The sequence below is a fragment of the Arachis hypogaea genome, chromosome 4, assembly GCF_003086295.3.
Source record: "Arachis hypogaea cultivar Tifrunner chromosome 4, arahy.Tifrunner.gnm2.J5K5, whole genome shotgun sequence".
NCBI lineage: Eukaryota > Viridiplantae > Streptophyta > Magnoliopsida > Fabales > Fabaceae > Arachis > Arachis hypogaea.
This window is the reverse complement of record NC_092039.1, coordinates 95,558,652-95,585,147: the sequence shown is the minus strand read 5'-3', so window position 1 is coordinate 95,585,147 and position 26,496 is coordinate 95,558,652. Positions and strand designations below refer to the sequence as shown.

The following is a 26,496-nucleotide window of genomic DNA, read 5'->3' as shown; positions in this document are numbered from 1 at the left end:
CTTGTGCTTATTTTGAGGGTTTTTATCAATATTTCTCACACTTAGTCACAAGAAATGCATGGTTTTGTGTTCACTTCCCAATATTGCTCCATTGTAGAAAACATGCTTATTTTACCTTAGAATTGCTATATTTTGATTCTCTTTATTGCCATTCGATGTCGTGACGTATTTGTTTGAGTGATTTCAGAATTAGTATGGTAGGAATGGCCTAGAAGGGAGAAGGAAAGCATGCACTAGAGGAAGGAACATGAAGAATTGGATTTTGGGAATTGCAGCATCGGCGCTCACGTGCAAATCACGCGCACGCGTGGATGAGGATAGCTGGAAGCGGCGCGCAAGGATGGACACATCTGCGCAGGCCAAAGAATTTCTACCGAGCGCACGCGCAACTGGCGCGCTAGCGTGGATCTCAGAAGTAATTGGCGCGCATGGCGCGCACGCGCGGGAAGCTGCACGTGACCTCATTAAAAGCAATCGTGCCTGGCGATTTCTGAGGCTCAATGGGCCCAAATTCAGGCTGCTTCTGCATGGAAAAGATCCAAGGATGCTAGGGGGAAAGGGAGGATCAATCATTTTACACTAAGACACAATTTTTCTAGTTTTCTTAGGTTCTTTGTTCTCTAGAGGAAGAAACCCTTGTTCTTCTCTAGATCTAGCTTTGATTTGATTTCCCTTGTCAATTCTGAATTGGGTTTTGTTAATTGCTACCTTTGGTTGCTTAATTTGAATTTCTTAATATATTTTCTCTCATATCTTTTGTTAGTTTATGAATTTTGTCAATTGTTACTTTATACACAATTCATGAATGTTGTGAATCTTGACTTGTTGATGTTTGATTCATGATTTTTATGCTACATTGTGTTGCTTGAGCTATTGTAAGTTGATAATTGTTAGTGGGTAGTTGTTAATTTCGATTTAATTGCAAGTTGAACATGTCTTTTGTTAATGCTTACCAAGTGTTCGATGAATTGTTTACTTTGATTATGGAGTAGTTCTTTTTACTCTTGGCTTAGGCCAAGGGAATTGGGTAAACTTGAGTCATTGGGTCTAATAGATTTGATGAATTGAGAGTCCTTAGTGGTCAATTTGATACTCATTAACACTATCCTACTACTAGGTTAATTAGTAGTGAGGTGAGGCCTTATGGGTTGATGTTGACCAAATCATTTGACATACTTCAAGTTTGGAAGTAGACTTAATGAGTTCGGCTCCTCATAATTATCAAAATATGGTTGTTAGACAAGGATAGCGACCCCAATTCCCATGCCTAACCAAGAGTTACTTTTATCATTCATATTTGAAAACTAATTTCTCAATTGTCTTGCTTAATTGTAGCTATTGTTTAGTTAAAAGTAGAATTAGATTGAATATTGTTTCGTTAGTTTTAAATCATTCACATCTTGCTCATTGTTTGGATTAGTTCTTTATATTTTCAATTGCTTCTTTGTTAAGATTCTCAATTTAATTTCTTGTCAATGAATCACAACCCCGGATTTCTAACCAATGTTGAAGCACATGTTTGCCCATTCTTCGTGAGACGACCTGAGGTTTAAATACTTCAATTATTTTCATTGGGGTTGAACTTGTGACAACCAATTTCATTCTAAATTTGATCCGTGAGAATTGTTGTTGGTAGAGCTATACTTGCAACACAACTTTCATTGAGAGAATCTCTTCCAATACGGTTCCCGCGTGCACATCAAGGACCCGAAGGAAAACTCATCCGAGGGGCACAAATCAGGCAAAGAAGGACAACCCCATGCAACTGACTTTATGGGATTGTTCCATGGCCACTAGGGATGACTGGAACAGCTGGAGCAAGAATTAGAGCAGCAGCGAAAAGCAGAAAGGAGCTTGAGAAGAGAGGTCAAACGACAAAAGAGCTTGAAGAAAAGCTCTCAAGACTAGAGTCCACTTTTCGAGGCAGGAACTCTCACAGCGACCGAGAAGACTCTCCCTTGGGAGGGGAAGATCCCTTCAGTGAGGACATAATAAGGGCGAAGGTGCCAAGGAGCTTCAAAAGCCTTGATATGGACTTATATGACGGGACCACTGATCCAAAACATCACTTGAGCAACTTCAAAAGTCAGATGTACCTAGCCGACGCCACTGATGCTACTCGCTGTAAGGCCTTTTCGATGACCTTGACAAAAGCAGCGATGAAGTGGTTCGATAGCCTCCCCCCAAGGTCGATCACCAGCTTCGACGACCTCTCATGTAAGTTCCTTATGCGATCTCTATCCAAAAGGATAAAGTCAAGCATGCACCAAGTCTCTTGGGAGTAAAGCAGGAGGCCAGAGAACCTTTGCAGGACTACATGGAAAGGTTCAATAAAGCGTGCTTAGAAATCCAAGACCTGCCCACAGAGGCAGTAATCATGGGCTTAGTAAATGGACTTCGAGAAGGACCTTTCTCCCAGCCCATATCGAAAAGGCATCCGATTTCTTTGAGTGATGTACAAGAAAGAGTCAAGAAGTACATCAACATGGAAGAAAACACCAGGCTAAGGGAGTCGAGCTGGCGACCTGGGCAGTCTCACTCTTTAAAAGAAAAAGAGAGGGAACCCAAGAGAAAGGAAGAAGTCGGGCCTGAAAGGCCCAGGAGATATCACTCTTATACTCCTCTACGAGTTTCCCTAGTCGATGTCAACAGGAAAATTTGTCATACTGAAAGGCTACCTCTCCCTAGACCCATCAAAAACAAAAAAGGGTGAAGTCGTAGCGACTACTGTGAGTACAATAAACTGTATGGTCACTCAATAAATGATTGTTACGACATGAAAAATGTGATAGAAAAGCTGGCCAGAGAAGGTTGGCTTAACAAATATCTCATGGAAAGGTCGGACCATCATGGTAAGAGAAAGCGAGATGACGAAGACCGAAGAGATCCACCATCACAGATCCCGGAAATACATATACATATGATCTCGGGAGAATTTATGGGAGGCGGCCTCACAAAGTCATCTCGCAAGAGGCATCTAAAGGAAGTCTACCAGGTCGGAAGCGAAGTTCCCGACCTTCCAACTATCTCTTTCACTAAAGAAGATGGGCAAGGTATAGTTCCCGGACATGATGATCCGGTAGTGATCACTATGATCCTTGCCAATGCCCATCTGCATAGAACCCTGGTGGATCAGGGGAGCCCAGCCGACATCCTCTTCAAACCAGCATTTGATAAGTTGGGGTTGGATGAAAAGGAATTAATAGCTTACCCTGATACCCTATATGGGCTGGGTGATACTCCAATGAAGCCACTAGGATTCATACCCCTACACACAACCTTTGGAAAGGAGATGAAATCCAAGACTCTGAGTATCGACTTCATAGTCGTTGATGTGGGTTCGGCCTATAATGCTTTAATAGGCAAAACAACCCTAAATTGGCTCAAAGTAGTGGTATCCACACCCCCATCTTTGCATGAAATTTCCAACGCTAGAGGGAATCGCAACCATTAGGGGAGATCAGAAACTGGCAAGAAAATGCTACAATGAAAGCCTAAACCTGAGAGGAAAAGGCAAGGTGGTTCACACAATTGAGCTTGGGGGAATCCGAGCTAAAGAAGAGTTACGACCACAACCTGGGGGAAAAACTGAAGAGGTGCAAGGTCGGAGAGGAGGAAGAAAAAATATCAACATAGGAGCCAACCTGAAAGAGGTTTTGAAGCAGAAGCTTATAAGGCTCCTACAAGAGAATTCTGACCTCTTCGCCTGGAAAGCCTCTGACATGCCAGGAATAGACCCCGAACTCATGTCGCATAAACTGTCAGTATACCCCGGGTCGCGACCTGTTCAGCAAAGAAGACAGAAGCTCGGACCTGAACGGGCCAAAGTGGTGGAAGAACAAGTACAAGCCCTCCTAGAAGCCGGCTTCATCAAAGAGGTCAAATATCCGGTGTGGCTGGCAAATGTGGTGCTGGTCAAGAAGCAAAATGGCAAGTGCAGGATGTGTGTCGATTACACCGACTTGAACAAGGCATGTCCTAAAGACCCATATCCACTTCCAAATATTGACACCTTAGTAGACTCCAACTCGAGATATCAATACTTGTCGTTCATGGACACATACTCCGGATATAACCAATCCCGATGTACAAGCCGGATAAAGAAAAAACATCTTTCATCACGCCAAGAGCAAACTATTGTGCTATTGGTTATGCCTTTTGGACTAAAAAATGAAGGAGCCACATATAAAAGGTTGATGAATAAGGTGTTTTTCCCCCACCTTGGGAATCTAATGGAAGTATATGTAGATGACATGTTAGTAAAAACCAAGGATGAAGCCGACCTCTTCGCTGACCTCGCGCAAGCCTTTAACACCATAAGGGCGCACGGGATGAGATTGAATCCCGCAAAGTGCACCTTCGCAGTAGAGGCTGGGAAATTTCTAAGGTTCATGCTAACATAAAGGGGAATTGAAGCCAACCCCGACAAGTGCAAAGCAGTCCTAGAAATGAAAAGCCCAACTTGCTTAAGGGAGGTTCAGCAATTGAATGACCAACTTGTCGCCCTCTCTAGGTTCTCGACAGGATCAGCGTTAAGATCCTTACTACTTTTCTCTCTAATAAGAAAAGGATGCCATTTCGAATGGACTCCTGAATGCATCAAAAGGTTTTTAAGCCAACCTCCAATTCTGACCGGACTTAAAATTGGGGAAGAACTCGTCCTGTATTTGTCCGTATCCGAAAAAGCTGTAGCGTCAGTTCTAATACGGAAAGACGAGGTCGGGCAGCATCCTGTATACTTCACCAGCAAAGTTCTATAAGGCCCTGAATTAAGGTATAAAAAACTTGAGAAGTTTGCTTATGCCTTAATAGTAGCCTCTCGAAGGCTACGACTTTATTTTCAAGCGCACACAGTAAGAGTTCGAATGAACCTGCCCATGAAGTAAATTCTTCAGAAAATAGATATTGCAGGTAGAATGGTTCAATGGGCCATAGAGCTCTCCGAGTTCGACCTAAAGTATGAAATTCGAAATGCAATTAAAGCCCAATGCCTCACCGACTTCGTAGTAGAGTATGCAGGAGACCTAGAGGAAGCCTCCACAGCATGGGAGCTGTACGTGGACGGCTCCTCCAACAAAATTGGAAGCATTGCAGCATCATATTGGTCAACCAAGAGGGAACTCAAATAAAGGTCTCCCTCAAATTCGAATTCCCAGCCTCCAATAATCAGGCAGAATATGAAGCCTTGATTGCAGGGTTAAAACTGGCAGAGGAAGTCGGCGCGACCAAAGTAATCGTGTTCAGCGACTCTCAGGTGGTGACCTCCCAAATCAATGGAGAGTACTAGGCTAAAGATCCTAACATGAAGAGGTACTTTGACAAAACCTTAAAGTATCTTAGGCGATTTGCAGAAACCGAGGTCAGACACATAACTCGAGATCTCAACAGCAGAGCAGACGCCCTCTCCAAACTAGCAAGTACCAAACTAGGAGGGAATAATAAAAGCCTGATTCAAGAAACTCTCCAAGAACCCTCTATCACAAAAACAGAGATCAGACATGGCGTCCTTGAAGTATCTGGATTGGACCTCGGATGGATGAACCCACTAATCGAATACATGAAATTTGACATCCTACCTAAAGAGGAAAAAAAGGCCAAGAAAATCTGGAGGAAGCACAGAACTACACCTTGGTGAAAAATATCCTCTATAAAAGAGGAATATCCACACCACTATTGAAGTGCATCCCGACCTCAAGGTCAACGAAAGTACTGGAGGAGGTCTACAATGGTATCTGCGGGAATCAACTCGGAGCAAGGTCGTTGGCTAGGAAAGTCATACGAGCCGGGTTCTACTGATCGACGTTGCAGAAAGATGCCACCGAGTTCGTAAAGAAGTGTCAGCCATGCCAAATACATGCAAACTTCCACGTCACTCCCCCCGAGGAGTTCATTAGCATAACTTCTCCATGGCCTTTCGCAAAATGGGGATTGGACTTATTAGGGCCCTTTCCCCAAGCGCCTGGACAAGTAAAATACCTAATAGTGGGGAGTAGACTACTTGACGAAATGGATCGAAGCAGAATCATTGGCCATCATCACCGCCTAGAAAAGTTAGAAGTTCCTCTACAAGAACATTATCACAAGGTATGGAGTCCCCCACTCCATTACTACTGATAATGGAACTCAGTTCACCGACTCCACCTTCAGAAACCTGGCAGCCAATATAAAGATCAAGCATCAGTTCACCTCGGTAGAGCACCCCCAAGCAAATGGGCAAGTTGAGGCAGCTAAAAAAGTCATATTGGCTAGGTTGAAGAAAAGGTTACACGATGCAAAAGGAGCATGGGCTGAAGAACTCCTTCAAGTACTATGGGCATATCGGACTACACCTCAGTCTACCACGGGAGAAACATCCTTCCGGCTTGCTTTTCGCATAGAAGCCATGATACCAGTCGAAATCAGTGAGCAAAGTCTAAGTGTGAGCTTCTATGACGAGATTGGCAATGTACAGGGGCACAAAGATGAGCTTGAGCTATTCCCTGAAGTTCGAGAACAAGCCCAGATAAGAGAAGCAACATTGAAGCAAAGGATGATAAATAGATACAACAAAAGAGTCATTCGAAGAAGTTTCACCCCAGACGACTTGGTCTTAATCAGAAATGACATCGATGTTAACTGCTAATTGGAAATGGCCATATAAAATTAGTGAGGTCTTAGGAAAGGGATACTACAAGGTAACTGACTTGAGCGGTACCGAGCTACCTAGGTCGTGGCATGCTTGTAATATGAAAAGGTACTATAGTTAAAAGCGAACTCCACTCCCTAGTGTACTCTTTTTTCCGACTTCATGGTTTTTTTCTAAAAAGAAGGGTTTTCCTGAAGGGGATTTTAATGAGGCATCAAAGTGGAGACAAAGGAGCAATAATTTTTGAACCCCTTAGTAGCTAAAAAGTACCTTCATCAATAAAGATCTTTTTTCACATCTCTTTAAAAATTCCATTAGCTGTTATAATCCCATGACGGACCTAAGTGGTCGGCAGGATAAAACGACGAGGTACAAGTCGGTGTAAAGAGGTTACACGGATGATCATGATAACTCGGAATCCTAAGACCCAGGAACGACTACCTAGTCGGAGGATCCGAGAAAATAGAAATGCATCGCATGAATAACCTAAGTTACGAAGCAAGTTCAATAAACGAAAAGTTGGACACAAAAGGAATACAAAAAGAGATAAGAAAATCCATCAAAAAACAAAGGCAGAAGCTCTCCCCAATCTTTGAAAGAACCAAGTTACTTAGACAAAGAATAGCCTGCCAAGATAAAAGGTTTTTCATAAAAAGCCTAAAAGAATGACGAAAAAAGCATGCACACGCAAAAGTATACCCAAAAAGCCCTTATCCAAAAAAGGGTAAATTTAAATAATGCTATTTTTTAACGGCCAAAAGGCCAGAAGAGTCAGAGAAACACCATCACAAGTAACAAAAATAAAATTTCTCAAAAAAGGGGCCCACAAGTATCTCAAATCAATTAGAGGAAGGATTAGAATCATCAGTAGGAAGGGAGGTCGGATCCACGGCAGGGGAGGACGGAGCAGTCTCTTCGGCAGCAGGGGTAGGAGCATCTGAAGATGTCGGCTGAGATCCCTCCTATTGATCCTCACGAGGAGGAGACTTTATAAGTCTTTGTCCATGGGTCTTTAGCTCAAAATCCGTCTCTGGTCGAGGAGGAGAAACAATAGCCCCATTCACAACAATCTTATCAAGATCAAGAGGGGAAAGGTCCAGGTCAGGAGCGATAACTCTGACATGCTCTTTAAAAATCCTCCAAGAGGGAAAACAATGTATTTTAGTATAAAGATATCAAATAGAATTATTAATTTAGTTTAAAGAGATAAAAAGTTAAATTTGTTATTACTCAAAGATATTTTACTATATATCAAGTAATGTGTTCATTAGTTTTCACTTTATTGTGAAAAATTATCTAAATCATAATACTAATAGTATATCATAGGGTTATTATTATTAATATATTAACTAAATTTTAATGTTTATTATTTATGCATTTAAAAATTATATTTGAGAATTATTTATTTAGTTTCATAATAAATGATATAAAACTAAATTTGAATCGTTTATTAATTAGTTTGTATTTATTATACCACATATTTAATAATTTATTGAAAAAAGAATATTAATATAATAAATAAAAAAATAATCTAAAAAATATTGTTTAAAAAATTATAAGGACAAATAAACCTCTAACTAATTAAAATTAAGAGATAATTAGATTTCTGTCCATTTATGAATATGACACGTCAGCATTTTTCGTTCAGAGTTGACGGAAAAATACCCATAGAGACCACGTTGTGTGACGAAATCAGGGGACAGGGATCGAAGTGGATCGATTTTATTTTGAAAGATCGCGTTGTCATTCTTAAAAATAGACAAGGGTTGGATTGATACTTCATTCTAAGGTTAAAGTGTTTGGGTTTGGTAAGTTTAAGCATTTGACATATTCTTCGTTTATTTTTTTATTTATCTATCAATATACATATAATTTTGATGTGTTTATTTTTATTTATTTATAATTAATATTTTATTTTATTTTTGTTTGTATTTAAATTTATTGTTTTTTTCTTCCTAATAACAACATACGGGTAATATAGTATTTTTAATGGATTTAATTTTTAATTAAATAGAATAAATAAATTTTACAATATTATTAATTTGAGTTTTTTTGTTAAAAATAATTAGATAGACTAAAATAATTATAAAATATTTATATTTTTTATTTGATGAGAATATAATAGACTAAAATAATTATTTATATTTATATAATGTAAATATTTGATGAAAATATTTATTTGTATCTTTAATTTAAATAATATTTTAAAATTTATATTAGATTGTAATTATATTTTAATATGTTTGTTTATATTTTATTTATTATTTTAATATAAAATAATTATTTTAATTGAATTACAATTAAACTGATTAAATTAATAAATTAATAATTAAAGCAGTCACCGAAACAAATTTGTCAGCAAATAACCTCCCAATCAGATTGTTGATACACTTGCTAATATTTGCCACATGTCTTCCTCCTCTAATTGAATTAAGATCGCTCTCTGTCCCCCTTGTATCCGCCATTCCCAGCGAAAGAGGAGAAGAGTTCCCACGTAAAAGGATTGATTTAGTCAAACGTTGTGAATTGAATGGCTAAAGTGTTGACTTTGACGGTACTGCGACTTTGTTTCAATTTAAATCTAGCAGAGCATAATAACTCTAGTAGAGTATGATAATCTTGACGGCATCTTTTATTTTTCACTTAAGGCGAGTCCTATGATATAGAATAGAAGTTCCTTATATATATATATATGTTATTGTTGTTACCTTAAAATTTTAACAATTGTCTAAATAAATACTGTTTGGAGATAAACACGGCAGAACAGTAGCTGACAGAAATTATATTTTGCCTGCTGTTGGCATGCGATGGCTTTTACTACACTATGCTAATTAGTTTAATTTAGCCTTAGTTTAGCTTGAATAATTAATTTAGAAGATATTGGGTCAGAGGCGTTTGGACTTTTTTATTTTTATTGTGATTGATTTTTGCCATAGTAATATAACTAAAAATTTAGAAGAACTAAATAAAAGAATTAAAATTAAAAAAATAAAAAATAAAAGATTATCCATTTTTATAATAAAATAGACTACGTTTAGTTCTTACAAGAGAACAAGACAAAACCTAATAAGATATAAAAGATAAAGATATAAAAATTAATATTCTTATATTTTGTTTGGTAATAAACTATAATAAATTATAAAAGTCTAATTTATTTTTATTTTTTTCATTCAAAGAATTTAAGAAAAAAATATAATAATAAAAAGTATAATTATGAAAAATTAATAAAAATAATAAAAACAAAATAAATTGTATTACTCGTTAGTATTACAGTATTTTTATTGTCAAGATGGATACAAAATATATTAATTCAGTGTCTCTGAACATAATGTTTTTATTTATATATGTCTTATCTACCAAATATGACTTTGTGTTTATGTGTCTCTGTATATTTTGTCCTTACAAACAAACGCAACAATGGTTATTAGAGTAGGGACTTCGAATCTCTATTACAACCATAGTTTTTCAAAGCTCGTTATCTGGTCAATGAATATCTCGAACAATTTGATTTGAAAAAATTAAATAATTATATTATTGATAATAAAAATCAATTCCTAACAAATTTATTTAAAGGTTAAAAACTAAATTTTTTAAATTTATATTTTAAAATTTATAAAATAACGTAAAAATAATAAAATGATAAAATTATATTTTTATTAGTTTTATGTGTTTAATAACATATTTAAAATAAAAATAAAAATACTTTTAAAAAATCAAACTAAATTACAAATTCTAATCCCTAACTTTGTATTCTAAATTTTAAATTCTTAAGAACATACCTTAAACTCTAACTCCAAATTCAAAATACATTAATTCTAACTTAATCCTAAATTCTAAATTACAAATCCTACACCCTCAATCCATCATAATAATAATAATAATAATAATAATAATAATAATAATAATAATAATAATAATAATAATAAAAACTCTTCTCCTCATTTTTTCTTACTTTTTATTCATCTATTATTCAAGTAATTCTTAAATCAGTATATTTCGACATAAACAGTGCTATTATTTTTTGTTAACAAAATATAACAAACAAAAGTATAACAGTAAATTAAAGAGAATTATTATCTAGAATCAATTCTCCCTCTATCAACCTTTAAAATAATAAAAAAATATTTCCATATGTTAATTTTAATTTGAAAGAATTTTTATTTTAATTTTGCTTCACACATTTCATTTTTAAATTATATAATTCTCTTTCTATAAAATGAAATCAAATATTATTTTATTAAAAAACTCTTTCCATATGTTCATTTATTTTGTTTTCAGTTTTTTTAGCCATCACGTATCCTAAAAAAAATCCTCTTCCTCATACAAAAATTTTAACAGATTAGATATACTTCACAAATAAAAAAGATTACAATATTCATTTCTCACTCAATAACCCAACATAAAGCTTAATCAAAACAAAAATTATACTCACAAAATACCAAAAAATCTAATAAAACAAAAATTTCACCTACAAAATGCCAGAAAGCCCAATAACTAACATACCTTCATTAAACAATAATTAAACTGGCTGAGACATGTGATTCAGTGACAAAAGTATTTGCCTTCAACTAAAGCCACATAGGTTCGAATTCTAGTAGTGATAACTAGGTTAGTGTGTGTGAGTGTGTTTGTAATGAAAAAAAAAAATAATTAAACTAACTCACTTCAGACAAATTCCTGTCTTGTCATTCACAATGTTTACGCATGTAATTACGCAAATCCATGTGTCACGCAATGAGCTATATCATGCATTTTCCTTACTTTGAGAAAAAATATCACTTTCTCACCATAGCATTCACCTTTACTTAAATTAAAAATGGATAGAAGACATTAATTTCATTTTTTACACTAGCGCATCTATATATGCCAATTTTTTCAAACCTAATTTATTGCTGATTAAATATGGTGGATGAATGAGAGTTTGACACCTGCAAAGAAAGGATGCATTTTGACCTGTTATGACATTGTTAATGGCCGTAACACTATTAAGCATTTACAGACTCTTTTTTCTTTTTGATTAACCAATTATATAGAAGAAGAAAAATAAAGAAAACTTGGGAAAAATTAATTTGAACATAATTAATAATTAGCATAGTGGTTAGAATCAAACTGGTGATTGAACTGGTTAAATTATTAGTTTATTAGTTTATTAATTCGATCAATAAATTACTAATTGAGCCAATAAGATTGGTCTTTAAAAAATATAAAATACTTAAACTAATATAAAATATGTGACAACAATTAATTATCAATTTCTAAAAATACCTAATAAAAAATCTCAATTAGCATTAAACTTAGATTAAAATACAACAACAACAACAAAATCTTGTCCCACTAAGTGGGGTCGACTACATGAATCAAACGATGTCATTGTGCTCTGTCATGTATCATATCTACAGAGAGATCGTTTACATACAGATCTCGTTTAAAATAATTAAATAAAAATAACAATCAAATATTAAACCTATATTAAAACAACAATAATCAAATATTAAAATAGTAACAATCAACGACAACAATAAAGTATTCTATACAAATTTCAATTAGCATCAAATTTCTATTTTAAGCTTACATTAAAACAATAGCATCAATTTGTACATGAATTCTAATTACTTTCAAATTTTCTATTAAGTGTCATTCTATACAAATACAAATTTCAGTTAACATCAATTAGTATTCTGATCAGAGAGAGAGAGAGAGAGGGTGGCAGGGTTGACAGAGCAGCGGGGAGGGAGAGTGAAGGTTCTAGTAGCTTAGAGAAGGGGGGTTGAATCTATGCCTTTCTTTTATTTGATAAACTTAACCCTTTAAAGCAAACTTTCAATTCTGATTCTATTTGAACTCAGCAGCGAAAAATTTATGAGATAATTTATTTTTGTTTCATGAATATCAGAAAACAGAACAGAGTAGAGAAGAGAGAAGCTGACACCATCATGTATCCTGGTTCAGTTGCCTTGTGCAATGCAACCTACATCCAGTCTTCACCACAACAGTGGTGGACTTTTCACTATGGTTAAAGTATTACATACACCAATTCCATAGGATTGACACAATCCTTTAACACTCAAGTTCTATCCTAACTTGACTTTGGCTATGCTAATACCTAACTCTTCACTCTTAGTGTTAACCCAACTAAGAAAGCGATACCTCACAAGTACAAGATACAAGACACAAACTTACCTAAAGAAATCTAAAAATAACTCTAGACTTTTCTCTCAAGTGTATCACTCAGCCTCTTTCCACTCATTGGCTTTTACTTGAGCTCACTCAATATGCCTTTTCACTCAAGAAATTACAGAAAAATATACATAGAAAAGTAAATTACAATCTGTAAAAAATATGAAGGAGATTAACTTCTTCAACAACCTCTTTGCTATGTGATAAACCAGATTTGCATGTCTTTGATTCAATTCATCATTTTTGGCAGAATGCTTCTTTGAAAGAAAGCACTGTCCAAGTAGATGAACTTCTTCAGAGAACTTCTTCACAGAACAAAACCTCAATACACTGGGTTATCTCTCCTTACTTTCTGAATGAACAAAAATCTTCTTTTATCTCCTTGCATTTTGCTGGGTTCTTCTTCCTAGGTCAACTTCTTGAGTTTTGTGCTTCACCAACTCAGTCGTTTACTTTCTTCCATTTTTACTCAAATTAGGGACTTTGGTTTTGACCTCCTTTGTTGACCGAAATTCTCAAGACAGTAAACACAAAAAGTCTTTCAAAGGTGACCACAGATCTTGGCTATTGAAACAAACTACTTGGTCCCCAAGATATATTTTCAACCATAGATGCACAGTAGCGAGGAACATAAATTCTCTTTTCCATGTATCCCAATATGGAGTTGCAGAGATTTGAAGATGAAGAGAAGAAATTAAGATGCATGTAAAAGAAAATAAAATCACCTTTAGCTTCTGACCTCTTCTTGATACAGATTGATGTGGGTGATTAGACTTCTACCATTTGCTTAACCTTCTCTCTCTTGCTTCTTTGGTGAATAGTTTAGGGAAGAAGCTCTCTCTCTCTCTCTCTCTCTCTCTCTCTCTCTCTCTCTCTCACTTTTTCTGATTTCTAACCAAAACACAAAAGTGAACGTTGCTGTTGGTGTGAGAGCAAATTGGATGGATTTGCTGCTAACATGTTTGAATCAAATCACTTCATTTGGCCCATTTTGATTTCTCAGCTTTGTTTCCTTTTGGGCTTCGTTTGTGTTATCAACCCACCAGCTTTGTTTCATTTTCCATTCAATTTGGCTTGCTGTATTGATTTGTTTTGGCCTGCAACAATAAACCAAAATAATTAAAATTGATTAGTTAATTTTCCCAACAATCTAGTGTTTGTCATCATCAATTATATTAGTTAATTTCTTAACTCAACAATCTCCCCCTTGTTGACAAAGATAATTAAGGCAATGATCAAAGGAAAAAATTATTTAAGTTAAGAAACTTTCCTTTGAATGATGTTACTTGCTTTTATGTTGCTCCCCCTTTCCTTTTCAAGAGTAGCTACTCCTGAATTTATGCTCTCCCTTTTTGTTCCTGTTTACATTGTACTTATAGAAAACACAATAAAGAGCTAGACAGCTTTATCTTGATTACGGGATTTTAAACAATCAATACCACAAATTCAGCCCAATGCTGAACATATCATGTTAGAAACAAAAACAAAACATTAAGTTCCAATTTACATGCCAAAAGAAAATTCAACAGTTAGGAAAAAAGCAAATCAATTTCTCATGCCCAAGCAATCAAAAGATCAAAAGAAATAGTAGCAACAATCAAAGGATAAAAAATTCACAATTAAATTCACTTGTTAATGCTACTCATGCTTTTTATCATGCCATTTACTCCCCCTTTTGTCATTAAGGGTGTACAATAAGCAAGATCAACAAAAACAGCACTTTAAATCCTGCAAGAAAGAGTTAGAGCATAGATAAAAATATCAAATAAATTAGAATAAGTGCAGTAGTAGTTAGGAAGTTACAATCATCCAAGACAACAAAAAAACTAGTCCAAGAGTAGCAAAATAAGCAGTATTCATGAAACAAAAAAAGAGCAGACATCAGCAGCTTCATGAGACAAATCTAGGCATCTGAACCATTTTCCTCCGAATCAGCTTCTTCATCGGCATTAGTGGCAGGATCTTGATTTTTGGAGAAAATTCTCATGAACACAACCACTCTATCTCTTGATTTTTGAAGGAAATTCTCATGCCTGCTTGCTAGCTTCCTTTGTTCCTTACTCATGACAATCATGTGATTTGATTAGGATACAAACTCCTGGACCACATCTTTGACAATATTCAGTAGAGCAGATTTTTGTCCAGTGGAGATGGAAGTGCTTTTGGTGGAAGGAGGAGGAGATTCCTCAGGAATGAGCTCTTCATCATCATCATCTAGAACTACTCTCTCAGATCAAGTAGGTCTTTTTTGCTGTTTCACTGAACCACCCCCTTTAGATATGAATGTCTGTTTTCATAATCCTCATTGGACAAATCAACACCAAGATGCTCAAAAACACAAGTTAGAAACATGCCATAAGGAAGTGCTTTGTCTTTCTCACTTCTAACAGAGTCAAACATGTATCTAACCATCAAATAAGCAAATAAAATTTCTGTTTTGGAGAGCAGGGCATATAAAACAAGAGTATCAGTGTAAGAAACCCTTTGATATGAACCACTGGTGCACGGAATTGTGATCATCAATGGCGCCATCAACATGGTTCGCACAATTGCAATCTCAACTCTTTATCACAAATTCGCACAACTAACCAGCAAGTGCACTGGGTTGTCCAAGTAATAAACCTTACGCGAGTAAGGGTCGATCCCACGGAGATTGTTGGTATAAAGCAAGCTATGGTCATCTTGTAAATCTCAGTTAGGCAGATTCAAATGGTTATGGAGGATTTATGATTAAAAGATAAATAAAACATAAAGATAGAGATACTTATGTAATTCATTGGTGAGAATTTCAGATAAGCGTATGGAGATGCTTTGTTCCTTTCATCTATCTGCTTTCTTACTGTCTTCATCCAATCCTTCTTACTCCTTTCCATGGCAAGCTGTATGTTGGGCATCACCATTGTCAATGGCTACAGTCCCGTCCTCTCAGTGAAAATGTTCAACGCGCTCTGTCACAGCACGGCTAATCATCTGTCAGTTCTCAATCAGGATGGAATAGAATCCAGTGATTCTTTTGCGTCTGTCACTAACGCCCAGCCTTCAGGAGTTTGAAGCTCGTCATAGTCATTCAATCCTTGAATCCTACTCAGAATACCACAGACAAGGTTTAGACCTTCCGGATTCTCTTGAATGCCGCCATCAATTCTAGCTTATACCACGAAGATTCTGATTAAGGAATCCAAGAGATAAACATTCAAGCCTTGTTTGCTTGTAGAACGGAAGTGATTGTCAGGCACGCGTTCATAAGTGAGAATGATAATGAGCGTCACATAATCATCACATTCATCATGTTCTTGGGTATGAATGAATATCTTAGAACAAGAATAAGCTGAATTGAATAGAAGAACAATAGTAATTGCATTAATACTCGAGGTACAGCAGAGCTCCACACCTTAATCTATGGTGTGTAGAAACTCCACCATTGAAAATACATAAGAACAAGGTCTAGGCAAGGCCGAATGGCCAGCCTCCCAAAGAGGGTTCAATCATAAAAACATGATCGAAAGATCCCCCTAATACAATAGCAAAAGGTCCTATTTGTAGAGAACTAGTAGCTTAGGGTTTACAAAGATGAGTAAATGACATAAAAATCCAATTTCGGGCCCACTTGGTGTGTGCTTGGGCTGAGCATTGAAGCTTTCAAGTGTAGAGACTTTTCTTGGAGTTAAACGCCAGCTTCTGTGCCAGTTTGGGCGTTTAACTCCCATTCTTGTGCCAGTTCCGGCGTTAAACGCCAGAATTCTTGAGCTGACTTGGAACGCCTGTTTGAGCCATCAAATCTCGGGAAAAGTATGAACTATTATATATTGCTGGAAAGCCCAGGATGTCTACTTTCCAACGCAATGAAGAGCGCACCAATTGGGCTTCTGTAGCTCCAGAAAATGACTGCAGGGAGGTCAGAATTCAACAGCATCTGCAGTCCTTTCAGTCTCTGAATCAGATTTTTGCTCAGGTCCCTCAATTTCAGCCAGAAAATACCTGAAATCACAGAAAAACACACAAACTCATAGTAAAGTCCAGAAAAGTGAATTTTAACTAAAAACTAATAAAAATATAATAAAAACTAACTAAAACATACTAAAAATAATGCTAAAAAGCGTATAAATTATCCACTTATCAACCACTTTGAGGGAGTATGATGTGGTTGACAATTCTGTGCAACTGAGCACGTTCATATCCTAGAGCTTTGTGAGTGGGTGTAATGCCATCAATCAAGGAAACATGTTCACAAATATGAGCTAATGCATCATTGTAAGAAATATCGACTGCTTCATCTACTTAATTGAAGTATAAGCACACGGCCCAATATCAGTATACTTCAAAGAATCACTGACTGTTTCATTATTCAAGACAATGTCTCGGCTTTTAACATAAGAGTGAACGGTACCCTCATGATATGTTAGGTTTGCATAAAACTCTTGAACCAATAGAGGATAAACATGCTTTTTGATGTTAAAGAGATTATTCCAATAAAAAAATTCTAGATTTTCAACAAAAGAAAAATCTTTCTTCTTCAAAGTTGGTAAGTCAGCCAGAAAAGAAGGACACAAATTACGGTACTTAACAACTCCTTAAAAAAAATCATTATTCATGGCAGATCTAAATCTATATGGATTATAGTTGGAGTGAGATGTCATGATTGCTTTTGTAAAATGTAAAAAATAAAAATAACAAACTTTCAAATTTGACCTAACCTGCGGATCTTTTTTTCAGTCATTCATTGAATGATAAATCACGACAAGTGATGGAGGTACGTGATTTAAATAACGAAAAATCCAATATTTTATAATAGTATTTAAAATGACTGGAAATGTGGAAACAAGACCAGATATAATTTGATCATTCTGAGCAAATCCAAAATCTTTATAGAGAGAACCAATCATTAGTTCCCACCCATGGGTCCAATGAAATCCTATACATAAATCTGTTAATAAAAGAATGAAAAAAGCTTTTATTGTGTCACTTAAGTTATATAGGAATTCTCGAACCCATGAGTTAAGAATAAGAAGTTCTTGATTACCCAGACTGGAATAATCACTTAGAATAACAAAAATAAGTATGTTTGTCGAGAAATGCAAAATTGCATGGATACGATCCTCGTTGTGCGTCGTGATCAATTGGATGGTTTCTTTGTATATTTTGGTACGAAGATGAGCAAAAGGATCAATGTCTAGTTCTCTAACAGATTTGAGAGGAAGATGAGTTTTACCTCTTTGAGAACGCAAGGGAGCCGACCTAGGTTTAGGCTGAGTTGACTCAGGAACTGGTTCTTCAGTAGCAGGGCGTTTGCCTTTGGATGAGCTTGGTTTCGAGGAACTAGGTTTTGAAGGAGGCACCTTTGGTGGTGGCGTCGGCTTGGCAGAGGCAGAATATCTGGGCGTGGTCTTGGTCCGAGCCATGGGGTCAGTGCGAGGAGGAGAGGTAGGAGGAGAAGGTGAGGGAGTGAAGGTCTGATCTCTTGAACGAGTAGAGGGCTTCGGTTTTGATGGGAGTTTGAGGACCTTTTCACGTGGAGGCCTTTGTTGAATGGTTTTCTTCCTCATGTATGTGGTTTTTGAATTTTGAAGGAAGAGATGCAATAAAGATAGTAGGGAGAAACCGAAAGGTTTGAGGAGGAGTTATGGAGGGAAGAGAGCGAGTGTTGGTAATCGTACCCAAAAGAAACTTTCACACACCATGCAACTGCATCACCTTTTGATTTAACTTGAAGGGACTTGACATCATAAAGAGAAATATTTTATTTGATTTAAAAATAAAATAGGAAATTAATTTTAAAATTTGAAAAACCCCTTTTTGGACTTGAAAACAAAGTAAACTTAAACAAAAATGAAAATCCTTTTGGACAAAAAAAACTGAAACACACAAGCCAACAAAAAACAAATAGCAGAAAATTATGTAGCATTCATATTGGGTCCAGAGGTGGTTTGAGTTAAGGAAACATATTAGACCACTCCAGATTTGATTTTGAGGTTGGCCTAGATAAATCTGTTTGTACAACAAGTCCAGAACACGCTGATTGAAAGGAACGTTCTTCACTGTCCAAAATTGTCTCATACCTGTTTATGAGATAAAAACTCCAACAAACACATCAACAACATTCAAACAAAGATTCATAACTCAAAATCCCTAAACTAGTCCTAAGCATGTAGAATCTGTCTTCAGCTAGTGGTTTAGTGAAAATATCTGCTAATTGCTCCTTTGATTTAACAAATTGAATGCTAATATCCCCCTTTTGGACATATTCTCTTATTAAGTGAAATTTCACTTCAATATGCTTAGTCTTAGAGTGAAAAACTGGATTTTTAGAAATATTAATGGCACTCATATTATCACACATCAAGGGAATATTTTCAGCATTTAATTTATAATCAGCAAGCTGTGTTTTTAACTATAAGAGCTGAGTACAACAAGAAGAAGTAGCTATATACTCAGCCTCTGTAGTGGATAAAGCCACTGTGGGTTGCTTCTTACTTGACCAAACATTTAAGGACTTTCCAAGGAAGCAACATAAGCCTGAAGTGCTCCTTTTATCAACTCTATCACTGGCAAAATCTGCGTCACAATAACCAACTGTAGAAAAATTATCAATCTTAGGATACTAAAGACCAAAATTGGATGTGTCATGAACATATCTAATGATTCTCTTAACTGCAGAAAGATGAGATTCTTTCGGTTTAGATTGGAATTTTGAACACATTCCAACACTTTGCACAATATCGGGTCTAGAGGAAGTTAAGTACATTAGAGAGCCAATCATTCCTCTATACCTAGTCTCATCTACATCTTTCTCAGTTTCTCCCTTATCTAATTTTGAATTAGGGTGCATGAGAGTTCCCATAGATTTGGCATTTTTCATACCAAATTTCTTAACTAGTTCCTTGGCATACTTTTCTTGATGAATGAAAATATCCTTTTTAGATTGTTTAATTTGCAGCCCAAGAAAAAAATTAAGTACACCCATTATACTCATGTCAAATTCACTTGTCATGAGTTTTCCAAATTCAGTACAAAGGGATTCATTGGCTGATCCAAAAATAATGTCATCAACATATATTTGGACTAGAATGAAAGAGTCATTAGAGTTCTTGATTAATAGAGTAGTATCTGTGGTACCTCTTTGAAAACTATTTTTCAAAAGAAAAGAGCTAACTCTCTCATACCAAGCTCTAGGAGCTTGCCTCAAACTATAGACAACTTTTGATAATTTGAAAACATGGTTAGGAAGCTCTTTATTTTCAAAATCAGGTGGTTGTTCCACATACACTTCTCTATCTATCACACCATTCAAAAATGCACATTTCACATCCATTTGATATAATTTAAAACCACAAAAGGCATCATAGGTAAAGAGAAGTCTTATGGCTTCCATTCAGGCAACAGGGGAAAATGATTCATCAAAGTCTATTCCTTCTTCTTGATCATATCCTTGTGCCACTAGCCTTGCTTTGTTTCTTTCAATGCTACCATCCTCTCCAAGCTTGTTCCGAAAATTCCACGTGGTGCCGGTTACTTTCTTTCCATTCGACCTTGGAATCAATGTCCACACTTGGTTCTTCTCAAATTCAGGAAGCTCATCTTCCATTGCCTTAAACCAAGAAGGGTAATCAAGGGTGACGTACGAAAAATTACCGATTAAGAATTTAATTCAGAAATCAACGTTGCAAGTACAGTTCTTAATCAATAAAAATTTCCGCGTATCAATTTAAAAGGGTTGTCACAAAATTTAGAAATAAATACTGGGAGTAGAAATCTCAGGCTCCCAACAAATTACTAAGAGAGTGCAAATTATTGATTAGGAGTTCTCTCAGAAATTTGGAGTTTGGGGAATGGGCAATTAAATAATTATAAATTAACAAGAGATTTATATAATTGAAATAAAGGCCTTGGCTTGGAGAAGATTAATTGAAAGTTCTATCCTTGTTGAAATTATCAAGATAAATAATAATAGGTTGTTGTTTCTACTTAGATAACCCTCAACGAATGAAGGAAAGTGATGAGCGGATAATTTATACGCTTTTTGGCATTGTTTTTAGATAGTTTTTAGTAGGATCTAGCTACTTTTTAGTATATTTTTATTAGTTTTTAAGCAAAATTCACATTTCTGGACTTTACTATAAGTTTGTGTGTTTTTCTGTGATTTCAGGTATTTTTTGGCTGAAATTGAGGGACCTGAGCAAAAATCTGATTCAGAGGCTGAAAAAGGACTGCTAATGCTGTTGGATTCTGACCTCCCTGCACTCGAAATAGATTTTTTGGAGCTACAGAAACCCAAATGGTGCGCTCTCAATTGCGTTGGAAATTAGACATCTAGGGCTTTCCAGCAATATATAATAGTTCATACTTTGCTCGAGTTTTGATGACTGGCATTCAAATGCTAACTTCCTGCTCTATTCTGGCGTTAAACGCCCGAAACAGAATAGAAGCTGGAGTTAAACGCCCAAACTAGCATAAAAACTGGCGTTTAACTCCATGAAAAGTCTCTACACATGAAAGCTTCAATGCTCAACCCAAGCACACACCAAGTGGGCCCGGTATTAGATTTATGCATCATTTACTTATCTCTGTAAACCCTAGCTTCAAGTTTTAGTATAAATATTACTTTTTTTCATTGTATTAGACCTAGGTCTTGGCTATTCTGGTTTCCTCTCTGGGGCCGAAGCCAATGAATACCATTATCACTTACGTATTTTCAACGGTGGAGTTTCTACACCCCATAGATTAAGGTGTGGAGCTCTACTATTCCTTGAGTATTAATGCAATTACTACTATTTTCTATTCAATTCAAGCTTATTCCTATTCTAAGATATTCACTCGCAGTTCAACCTGATGAATATAATGATCCGTGACACTCATCATCATTCTCCCTTATGAACGTGTGCTGATAAACCCCATATTTAGGGTTTATCTTGTATGGATTTTAGGGGATTTTATCACCTTTTACCCATATTTATTCGATGAAATAGCATGGTTTCATGATTGTCCTTTAATTTGTGCTTAAGTGTGAAAACATGCTTTCTAGACCTTAAATTAGTTAATTTTAATTCACCTTTGATTCCACTAGATGCCTTGATTTGTTTGTTAAGTGATTTCAGATTGAAAAGGGCTAGGGAAGGATCAAAGGAGTGAAAGGAAAGCATACAAAGTGGAGAGGACTATGAAAAGCCAAAGAATTGAACTTGCCCATGGACGTGTGCGCGCATTAGGCGCTTATGCGCACCTTGCGCACCTTGTTGTTACATTCATTCTTCTTCTATTCTTTTGTTGTAATTTCCTTTATGATGCTTTTGTGTGTTGTTGTAGATCTACTTTTGTTTCTTCTATTTTCTTTCCATTCAATTCAAGGTAATCCATAATAATTGTGCTTCTTTTGATTGTTGTTGTTAATTCATTGCAATAATTGTTGTTAGATTTCATTCTTGTTATAGATTTCATATGCTTTCCTTTTATTTCCTTCCAAGTGTTTGACAAAATGCTTGGTCGGATTTTAGTATAGATTTTGTTCCTCTTGGCTTAGGTAGAGTAATTAGTGACATTTGAGTTATCAAACTCTCTTGTTGATTGATAATTAGAGATTGCTAATTGATTTGGATATCACTAAAGCTAGTCTTTCCTTAGGAATTGGCTAGGAATTTTGGAATCAAGTTGATTCATCCACTTGACTTTCCTCCATGGTTAGAGGTTAACGAAGTGGTAGCAATGAACAATTTGTGGTCACAATTGAGGAGGATGACTAGGATTGGACTTCTAGTTCTCATATCTTGCCAAGAGCTTTGTTAGTCGTTAGTTTATTTTCTTTGCCATTTACATTTCTTGTCTATTATCTCAAAAACCCCAAAATACATCTCATAACCAATAACAAGAACACTTTATTGTAATTCCTAGGGAGAACGACCCGAGGTTCAATACTTCGGTTTATAAATATAAGGGTTTGTTACCTGTGACAAACAAAATTTTGTATGAAAGGATTATTGTTGGTTTAGAGACTATACTTTACAACGAGATTTCATTAGTGAAATTCTAAACCGTAAAAAATCAAATCATCAAAATGGCGCCGTTGCTGAGAAATTGCAATGGTGTTATGTTATTGATTATTGTACATATGTGAATAGTGTAAATATCTTGCTTTTTTACTTTGTTTGCTAGTTGTAGAATTTTGTTTCTCTTGTTTTCTGTTAGCTTTTGATTTCTTTTCTCTTTTCATCATGACTTCTCACTTTGGCTATGAGTGTGATTACAACAATATTGTAGGAAGTGGAGATTATAGTAAAGGGATGTATCAAGGATGGGATGACCAAAGGTGGGAGGAGTGATGAGCGGATAACTTGTATACTTTTTGGCATTGTTTTTAGTATGTTTTTGTTATGATCTAGTTAGTTTTTAGTATATTTTTATTAGTTTTTAGTTAAAATTCACTTTTCTGGACTTTACTATGAGTTTGTGTGTTTTTCTGTGATTTCAGGTATTTTCTGGCTGAAATTGAGGGACCTGAGCAAAAATCTGATTCAAAGACCAAAAAGGACTGCAGATGCTGTTGGATTCTGACCTCCCTGCACTCGAAGTGGATTTTCTGGAGCTACAGAAGCCCAATTGGCGCGCTCTCAACGGCGTTGGAAAGTAGACATCCTGGGCTTTCCAGCAATATATGATAGTCCATACTTTGCCCAAGATTTGATGGCCCAAACCGGCGTTCAAAGTCACCTCAAGAAATCCCAGCGTTAAACGCTGGAACTGGCACCCAAATGGGAGTTAAACGCCCAAACTGGCACTAAAGCTGGCATTTAACTCCAAGAGGAGTCTCTGCACGAAATTTGCTTCATTGCTCAGCCCAAGCACACACCAAGTGGGCCCGGAAGTGGATTTTTATGTCATTTACTCATTTCTGTACACCTTAGGTTACTAGTTCTTATAAGTAGGACCTTTTACTATTGTATTAGAAGACTTTGGTAGCTATCTTCATTTTGTATGCTATCTTAGATCATTGGGAGGCTGGCCATTCGGCCATGCCTAGACCTTATGCTTATGTATTTTCAACGGTGGAGTTTCTACACACCATAGATTAAGGTGTGGAGCTCTGCTGTACCTCGAGTGTTAATGCAATTACTATTGTTCTTCCATTCAATTCCGCTTGTTCTTTGTCCAAGATATCACTTGTTCTTCAACTTGATGAAGGTGATGATTGTCACGAATCATCACCATTCTCACCCATGAACAAAGTGACTGACAACCACTCTTGTTCTACAAGCAACTAAGGCCATAGTGAATATCTCTTGGATTCCTGATTGCACGATGCATGGTTGATCGCCTGACAACCGAGTGCTTGCCTGACAAACGAGCCAACCATTCCGTGAGATCAGAGTCTTCGTGGTATAGGCGAGAACTGATGGCAGCATTCAAGAGAATCCGGAAGGTCTAACCTTGTCTGTGGTATTCTGAGTAGGATTCAATGACTGAATGACTGTGACGTGCTTCAAACTCCTGAGGGCGGGGCGTTAGTGACATACGCAAAAGAATCACTGGATTCTATTCCGGCCTGATTGAGAACCGACAGATGAATTCCGCTATGCTGTGACAGAGCATATGCAATCGCTTTCACTGAGAGGATGGGAGGTAGCCACTGACAACGGTGAAACCCTTGCTTAAGCTTGCCATGGAAAGGAGTAAGAAGGATTGGATGAAGACAGTAGGAAAGCAGAGAGACGGAAGGGAAGGCATCTTCATGCGCTTATCTGAAGTTCCTACCAATGAATTACATAAGTATCTCTATCTTTACCTTTGTGTTATTTTCGTTCATCACCATTACTACTTGAGTTTGCCTGACTAAGATTTACAAGATGACCATAGCTTGCTTCAATACTAACAATCTCCGTGGGATCGACCCTTACTCGCGTAAGGTTTATTACTTGGACGACCCAGTGCACTTGCTGGTTAGTTGTTCGAAGTTGTGTAATGCCATGGTATTGAGCTACCACGTTTTTGGAGCCATTACTGGGGATTATGAGAGTTGTGAAAAAGTATTGTTCACAATTTCGCGCACCAAGTTTTTGGCGCCGTTGCCGGGGATTGTTCAAGTTTTGAGCAAGCTTTTGGTAACATCAGTGCCAAGATCCGGCAACAACATCAAGTTTTTGGTGTTATTGCCAGGGATTGTTCAAGTTTGGACAACTGACGGTTCATCGTGTTGCTTAGATTAGGTATTTATTTTTTTCGAAATTCTTGAAGATGAATTCTAGAGTTTCATGATGATTTGTTGAAATCTGGCTGGCTGAGAAGCCATGTCTAATCTCATTGGACCGAGGTTTCAACTTATCACCACAAGAGCTTGTTGATTTTTATCAAATCTTGCTTTTGGAGCAGTGATCTGCTAAGGCTTGGCTGGCCTCTGGCCATGTCTAGTGTTTTGGACCGAAGCTTTCTCTGAAAGCTTGGCTGGCTGTGAAGCCATGTCTAATTCCTGGACCGGAGTCTTAGACTAGCATTGCACTGATTCCTGGAATTCTCATTAAGAATTTTGATACTTTTTTTTCACTTCATTTTCGAAAAACAAAAAAAAAATTTACAAAATCATAAAATCAAAAAAAAATATTTCTTGTTTGAGTCTAGTGTCTCATCATAAGTTTGGTGTCAATTGCATGCATGTGTCTAAGTGATCTTCAAGATGTTCTTGATGATTTACTTGCTATGATCTTTGAATTCTATTGACTTGATTGTTTTGTGTGTCTCATATGCATTTCCATTTTGTTAGTGTCAGTAGTATACAAACTGCTAAGTTTGGTGTCTTGCATGCATTGTTATTTGATTCTTGTTGCATTTTGGTTTGTCCTTATTATTAAAAATCCAAAAATATTTTTAATTTGTGTCTTTTCAAGTCAATAATACAGAAAATTGAAGATTCAGAACATACAACAGAGGAACTGCACAGAAAAAGCTGGGCGTTCAAAACGCCCAGTGAAGAAGGACAGACTGGCGTTTAAACGCCAGTCAGGGCACCTGGTTGGGCGTTTAACGCCCAAAAGGGTAGCATTTTGGGCGTTAAACGCCAGAATGGATACCATTCTGGGCGTTTAATGCCAAGATGGCTAGAGGGGAAGATTTTGTTTTCAAATCAAATTTTTTCTAAGTTTTCAAAATCTTTTCCAAATCAAATCTTTTTCAAATCAATTTTTCAATCAAATCTTTTTCAAAATCAATTTCTTTCAATTTTTAAAGATACTTACTATCAATTAATGATTCGATTCAACATTTCAAGTATGTTGCCTTTTCTGTTGAGAAAGGTTTAATGTTTGAATCATATCTTTTCTTGTTAGTCAAGTTTTTAATTTTCAAACCAAATCTTTTTTTAAAATGTTTTCAAATCATATCTTCTCAATCATATTTTTTTAAAATCAATCATATCTTCTTAACCACATCTTTTTCAAAATAGTTTTCAATCAAAACCTTTTGATTTCTAATTTCAAAATCTTTTTCAAAAATCACTTGATTTCTTTTCCATTTTCATTTTCGAATATCAAGTAATGTTTTTCAAAATGTTTTCAAATTTTTTTTTACTTAATTTTTGAAAATTACTTCCCTCCTTCTCACATCCTTCTATTTATGGACTAACACTATCCTTTAATGCAAAATTCGAACTCCATCTCTTTTGTTAAGTTCGAATTTTCCACTTCTGTCTTCTACTCTTCTTTTCCTCTGACACCTAA

At 36.1% G+C, this 26,496-nt stretch overlaps 1 protein-coding gene across 1 annotated transcript; it reads left to right on the top strand.

Annotated features, from left to right (window-relative positions):
* The first annotated feature begins 2,776 nt into the window (after positions 1-2,776).
* On the top strand, positions 2,777-3,454 carry LOC140184173 (uncharacterized). Its single transcript, XM_072234472.1, has one exon. It carries the CDS (start codon positions 2,777-2,779, stop codon positions 3,452-3,454), a length of 678 nt encoding a protein of 225 aa, XP_072090573.1.
* The last annotated feature ends 23,042 nt before the right edge of the window (positions 3,455-26,496 follow it).

What these genes read in the sequence shown, in the direction of transcription:
- LOC140184173 (XM_072234472.1), top strand. Translation starts at nt 2,777, where the DNA reads ATGAAAAATGTGATAGAAAAGCTGGCCAGAGAAGGTTGGCTTAACAAA.